The sequence below is a fragment of the Micromys minutus genome (genome assembly GCF_963924665.1).
Source record: "Micromys minutus genome assembly, chromosome: 2".
Classification (NCBI taxonomy): domain Eukaryota; kingdom Metazoa; phylum Chordata; class Mammalia; order Rodentia; family Muridae; genus Micromys; species Micromys minutus.
The window spans coordinates 57,891,415-57,897,954 of NC_137971.1; the positions used below are offsets into that span (position 1 = coordinate 57,891,415).

The following is a 6,540-nucleotide window of genomic DNA, read 5'->3' on the forward strand; positions in this document are numbered from 1 at the left end:
TGTGCTCAGGGGTCCCAGCCCAAGCCCATGGAGTTCCACGTCTGGACCACCATCTTAGGAATCAGCCAAAGGGGAAGCACTCACTGCAGACACGCTCCCGCCAGCCCCACAGCATGACACCCTTGGCTGCACAGGCGCGGGCGTAGGAAGAAAGAGCTGCACACATGCAGTTCTCATTGTTCTGACAGTTGCACGTGTCATATTTGCACCTCTGGGAGGCAAACCAAACAACAGACAGTGAGTCGAGGAGGCCAAGTGCATGGTCCTAACATCCCGTGCACTCAAGTGCACACACACCAGCACTCAGACACACACACACACACACACACACACACACAGCCCCTCCCAGCTCAGCTAGGTGACCAGAGTACACTTTGGTGGCTCTGGGGACACTGTTTGCAGAATTGAGTGTACAGTGCTGGGGGATGAACGCACCTTGTAGTATTCAGTGGGATCCACAGCCAGGTGGCATCTGGCAAAGGGCGTCTCTGACCTCTTCAGTAGGGAGCACCAGTGCTCAGCGTAATTGGCTGGGGAGTGGATCAGAACCTTAGCATGGACCAGGCTCCCTTTCACATACCCTGAGCCTAAAGTCTGAGCACCCAGCATGGAGGTGGCATGGTCTCCTGTGTGACCAAAGCCAGACCCCTTCCTTTCTCCCACCATAACTCCAGGCAGCTATGAGCAAGATGAGACCTCTCTGCATAGCAGCCATATCTCCTTTTCTTCACCCCAAAGGGCTAAAATCCACATATATGACAGAGAGACCGGTAGGAGAGTGTGTCATCCTAGCAGACCTAGATGAGAGCCACCACCTAGCAGTTAGCCTGCCCAGCCCATCTACTTTATCGCCTGGAACGCTGCCACCATGAGGCCACTATAAATGAGCAGAAACAGCAGGTGAATGTGCTGATCACATGGGCCATGTGAACTCCACCCACCCCCCACCCACACCCTACATCTATCTTCATCTGCTCTGAGGCTGTACTGTCAGGACTGTGTGTCCCTGACAAGCCACTGGACAGCAACCAGCTTCCCCTGAGCCTCACCGCTCTCAATGTTGAGGGAACAGGGGTCATCTAGCCAGTCCAACTTGTCATGGCAGCTTGATTGGGCCTTCCAGGTATTGGCGAAGCCAGCACCCGTGGCCTCCACCATCCCACCAGATGTCATGAAGTCATCACTCTCTAGGCCGTTGAAGTTCCCACAGAGACCTAAAGGGCCAGGACAGGATCAGAAAGAATCTGGGGTCAGGGGCTGGGAGAAACAGGACCCTCGTGGGGATTTTTCAGAAACAAGACAGGAGGGAACCACTCACCCTGCACCTGTCCCTGGGCAGCCTGGTCCAGAGTCACAAAAAGCTGCATGACTGGGACCAGCTGGATCTGCATGCGCAGCCCGAACATCGTGTTCACAACAATGTGGTAGGAGGAGGGTTGAAAGATGGAGAAGCTCGCTGTAAGACAAAGGACATGGTGAAAGGCAGCAGGGCTCCTTGGTTCCACCATACTATGGAGTGGCCCACCACCCCCTACCACTAGCAGGGACCCAAGGATAGAGTCTGCCTGAGAACACAAGGCCCCTCCTTGGCCCAGACTCTTGGGCTTATCTGGCTCTGTTGATTGGCAGCAGAACTACTCACCTGCCACATGGGGGAGGGTCACCTCCATCTCATTGAGCAATACACTGCCACCCGATTTGAAGGCCACCACCTGCAAGAAGTGTGAAGGGTGTGTGGAGCTGAGAGGGCTTGCATGCAGGACCCAGAAATGCTGGAAAGGGAAGGAGTGGAGGCACTCACGTTCTTCTTGTTGTCAGTCAACAGCACTACAGTCTTCAGGCAGGTCTGCTTGTCTGTAGAGCCGCAGGTAGCCAGCTCACCCAGGAGGGCATAGGATTCATTGTGTTCACTCTGTATGAGAAAGGATGGTGCAGTTTCTGAGGCTCTGACAGCCTCCAGACCCCCACTTTTCATCTTGTTTCTAAGAGCAGCATTACCCACCACCCCAAGGACAGCCTTCCCCAAAATCAGTCTTTCCACCCTCCTCAGAAGACAGAGGACCCCCCAGCTCCATCCAGGTTCCTGGCTAGCCTACCTTAGTCAGGACATAGTAGCAGTCGCCATGAAAGGTAAACTTTTTCCCATCAAAGGTGGTGATGTGGGAGCCACCTTCCAGGGCACAGGTCTCAGGGCAAGGCAGGTCTTTACACACCCAGCGACCGGCATTGCAGACACTGCCCGGAAGCAGGGCACAGGGTCAAGACTCAGTAATACCCCAGCCTGTCTGACCCCTCAACCTCTATGCCCTGAGACTTACCACTGCTCACAGTCATTGGTAATCTCCTGGCCCGGCATATAGAGGTGTCCGTGTAACTTGCAGTGGCACTGGCTCACAGGGATGCAGCCACTGCCTGTGATGTCATCATACACAGTGCCTGGGACAGAAAGCCAGAGATGCAAACTTACCCTGGAAGCCTCAGGAAGTGCCAGTCTCCCCCAAGGTGAGGCATGAAGCCAGACCTCCACCCAGAGGTGTCTGGAGTCCTAATCTGTCAGTGAAGGTTCTCATCTCATGGCCCTCGGGGTTCTTGGAAGGGTCCCAACCCGCCCTGCCTGCTCCCCACCCAGTCCAGAGCACATACCTTCTGGGCAGAAACAGCCATCCATGTAGTGTTCCTCACACAAGCTGCTGACCTCCAGATGTGAACAAGTGTCGACGCAGGGCGAGCTGCTCTCCAGGTACACCATGTTACCAGGGCATTTCTTGGCTAGAAGCAAAGTCGGCTTCATCAGTCCACAAATACCAAGGCCACTGGTAGATACAGCATCCGGGTGCTTGGCACAGACATGGCTCCCACCAGGGTCTCACTAAACCCAGGGACACTAACACTGAGCACCCTGTGAATGGGTCACTAGCTACTTACGGCAGAGCGAGGCAGTCCTCCAGTTCTCAGGTCTGCCGCCTGCGTGGGAGCACTGGCGGGAGAACTCAGCAAGGGTGCTGCACTCGCAGGCACCACCCTGAGGACACTGGCAGCGGTCGTGCATGCAGGCGCGCACATACAACTCCACAGGCACCCGGGCCTGGCAGTCCTCGAAGGCCGCGGAGGTCAGCAGCCTCTCACATTCGGCTCGCTTAAGATAGAAAGACATGAATGTGGAGAGCTGTTCACACCTCTGTTCCCTCCCCTTAGAGCATAGGGATCCCCAACAAAGGTCAGCAAGTGCAGGCTTCCTGAGAGACTGGGGTTCCCCAGTGGTGGCTCACATGTTCAGAGCAGGACTCCGGCTCTTGTACTGGCTCAGGGTCCTGACATACAGCCTCAGGCTTGTTGATCTTCTGCATGTTCCCAAACTCGATGGCACTGATGTTTATGCCTAGAGAGACAGCAGGTCAGCAGCTATCCTTGGGAACCAGGAACCTGCAGCCACACCTGTCTCCTCTCAACAAGACCACCTTAGCACTCACCCTCAGAGAAGAATTCATTATAGATCTGCAAGCCGTTGAAGTCCCCACAGAGACCACAGGTGTGGTTCTGGAACCGGCTGTCCAGCTCTACCTGTTGGGGGTGGAGGGCGTGATATGAGCAGACCTCAGAGCCCAGCACATCTTCCAGAACCCCCAAGTCTAGGCAGCTTTTCAAACAGGGCAGGTTAGGAAGAAGGCAGGGGTCAGCCACTAGAAGGGTGACAGCTCACTGTACTTACAACTGTAACACAGGGAGCCTCTCTCAGGACTAGCCAGTAGGACCTCTGGTACTAATCACTGTCTCCAGCCACCTTCTCTACCATACAGCATCCTACTCCAATCATGAGGTGTGGGTCTCCCACCCTCCTGCCCTTCTATGGAGCCACCAGGCCTCTGGCCAGACAGAAGAGTCCCACCGCCCCAGAAGCCAGGATGCTGGTACCCACCATAAGTGCATCTTCCCGGTTCCACATGAGAGAGAGGCCAGCACGGGAGTAGACCTTGGTGTAAGCATCATTCTTCTCAATGAGCAGCCCGGAGCTGTAGTGTGGGGTGCTGACCCTGTGGGAGCCACTTGTGTCATTCACCAATTCACTGTCTCAGAACCCTCCTACTTGTCCTCATGAGGGTTCTGCTGTTCATAGGATGTTGAGGCCATGGGCATTATCTGGGTGAAGTCAGTCCCAGCCTGGCTCCTTACATGGCCAGTCTGTTCTCATCTGAAGCCACAAACTTACTTGGCCAAGCTCAAAGAGGAAGCCAGAGAGCACTGTCCTAAGCTAGGTGAGTTTCCTAGGGACAGGGTCACCCTTCAGCCTATTTCCCTTCTGTGCCCTCTCTGAGTCCAGGATAGAGGCCTTTCCAGGAGTCCTAAAGGCAGTGGATCTGGGATATCTTGGGGACTGAGCCTCCAACCCTCTCTAGATTGTTCCTCATAAAATTTGCCAGGGTGGGACCCTGAACCCCTGCCCAGCCCATAACCATGGGGCCGTCCCTAGGCCAAGACCCCATCTTACTTCTGTGCTGGCCTACAACTGCCACACAACAGCCCCTGAACAGAGCTCTATCCCTAACCCACACACAACAGCATGACCCAGGCCGACCAAACAAGCCAGGTAAGGGGACACTGGGAGAGCCCTGGGTCACAGAAACCCCTGAAGCAGGAAAAGAGCAACTCCCCAGGAGGTGAACCTGCAGGACAGGAATGCATTTAAGAGGACCTCATTGTTACAGAGACAATACCAGGGAACAATAGGGCAGGGCAAGCAGCCTCTCCCTTCTGAGCTTCTGCAACTTTAGCCTGGGAGACATGCTCTGGTAGCCACCAGCCTATCCCACCTGGCCCCCAAAGGGGGCTCACAAGATACTGAAGACCCCTAGTCTACAGAGGGACCCCCTCAGTGTTTGTTAAATGAATCCATGGCCTAGCTCAAACCTCAAACTTGGACTTGTACCAGAGGAGAAGAGGGTATCCTGGAGGCTGGCTAAGTCATACAAAATGTTGGGAGTTAGGGGGACTGCTCTGAGAAACCAGAGACATCTCCCTAGCTGCTAGGACATAAGAGAAGAGTAGTAACCCCACTCACATGGCCCCGTTCACAACTGCCAGCTTGTGGGTGAGGTAGATGGTGTCGTCCTTAATGGTGATCAGGACGGACTCTATCCGGGAGTGACCCCCGGCCTCTCCCAAGCCCCGCTTCAGATGCACAGCAAATTCCTTATAGGAGTCCCGGCAGTCAGAAACAAAGTTGTAATCACAGAGGCCAGGGAATCGGAAGACATCGCCGTCAAAGGTTTTATAGTGGAAGTCACCCCAGGTGCTGCAGACATGGTTTCGGGATCTGGCTTCTGGGAGAACAGTGGGGACACCAGGTGAGACACCCAGGTGCAAGGAGGGTTTTACTGAGGCCACCCTCAAAGTTAACCCCAGAGGTCCCCCCAGAGGTCCCCATCTGGGACTCCAAACCAGGGTTTCTTGTTCCCCCTGCAGAAGTAGTCTCTATTAAATATTTGGTCACCCCTCTGCAGAGACAAGGTGGAAGTTAGTGTGGAGTCCAAGCAGGGAGGAAAGGTAGAGGGGCCTTCAAACTATGTGGTCACTCTGTCCACCTCCATCCCCTCAAATGATGCTCCATTTAGCCCCTCTCCACACACCCTTCACCCAGCAAGAGGCTGGGCTGCATCCTTCAGTCTTCAATAGTTCCCACTGGACATCCCCCTTCTACAGCTTGAACCTGATGGGACAGAAGTGTCCCATATGGACACTCAGCCCATTCTCCAGAGGCACAGTCTTGCCGAAGGTCCCCTATACCTGGAGCCATCCTAAGCTTGGCTTCTTCCAGACATCCAATGCCTTCCCCACGCTTGGGGACAATGGTCCCTTAGGGATCCCAGCTTCTCACTCACCTGGTGCAGGAGCCTCAGCTTTGAACCTCAGAGTGGTGGTAAGAGCCTTAAGACACTGTGGTGGCTCTGACTGGGAACCCCACTCCTATTCCAAAGCCCTTCCTAATTGCTCCGGACTGCCTTCCCACTCTCAGGGAATTCTACCTGTTCCCTTACCCAGATCACTGAGCCCCTTACCTTTCTGGAGCTCCAAGCCCTTGGCTGAGGCCAGGACTAGGCACACAGCCACCAGGCGAGCTAGTGGCAGCCCCATGGTGGCTCACGAGGGTGGCACAGAAGAGCATCCCAGGGCAGGGGTCCAGGACTTATATACCCAGCAGGCACCTGAGGGCGGAGGACAAGGGAGGTGCGAAGGGTGGGTGGGGCATTTGCCGAGTTATCAGGAAGACAGCTGTGGGGGCTCCATGGGTCCCAGAGAGGAAATATTGATTCATGTTATCTGAGTTTATCTTTATATGACTCCCTGGGTAAACTTAGCCTTCCTCAGGATGTCATAGCCCCAATTATCCCAATGCCAGCACACACCCCAGGTGAACTCCATTCCTTTAAGCTACAAGCGAGTCCAGTCTCAAGTTGAGAGAGGCAGGAGGTGCCTGCTGGAATTACATCCCACAAGGTCTGCCATACCCCCCCACCCCATCAATGCCCCTAGGCCCAGCCCCGC

At 54.9% G+C, this 6,540-nt stretch overlaps 1 protein-coding gene across 1 annotated transcript in view; it reads right to left on the reverse strand.

Annotated features, from left to right (window-relative positions):
- Positions 1–6,129, reverse strand: part of MUC2 (mucin 2, oligomeric mucus/gel-forming) — a gene marked incomplete at both ends in the record, with an annotated part of 31,278 nt that extends 25,149 nt beyond the window's left edge. The window contains 15 exons of the mRNA XM_080912972.1: positions 85–211; positions 436–530; positions 1,050–1,214; positions 1,319–1,456; positions 1,643–1,712; positions 1,802–1,912; positions 2,097–2,235; positions 2,319–2,436; positions 2,644–2,769; positions 2,926–3,136; positions 3,270–3,379; positions 3,471–3,561; positions 3,917–4,031; positions 5,057–5,318; positions 6,054–6,129. Coding sequence (XP_080769098.1) covers positions 85–211; positions 436–530; positions 1,050–1,214; positions 1,319–1,456; positions 1,643–1,712; positions 1,802–1,912; positions 2,097–2,235; positions 2,319–2,436; positions 2,644–2,769; positions 2,926–3,136; positions 3,270–3,379; positions 3,471–3,561; positions 3,917–4,031; positions 5,057–5,318; positions 6,054–6,129 — 1,954 coding nt within the window. The remainder of the gene's footprint in view (positions 1–84; positions 212–435; positions 531–1,049; positions 1,215–1,318; positions 1,457–1,642; positions 1,713–1,801; positions 1,913–2,096; positions 2,236–2,318; positions 2,437–2,643; positions 2,770–2,925; positions 3,137–3,269; positions 3,380–3,470; positions 3,562–3,916; positions 4,032–5,056; positions 5,319–6,053) is intronic.
- Positions 6,130–6,540: the final 411 nt, after the last annotated feature.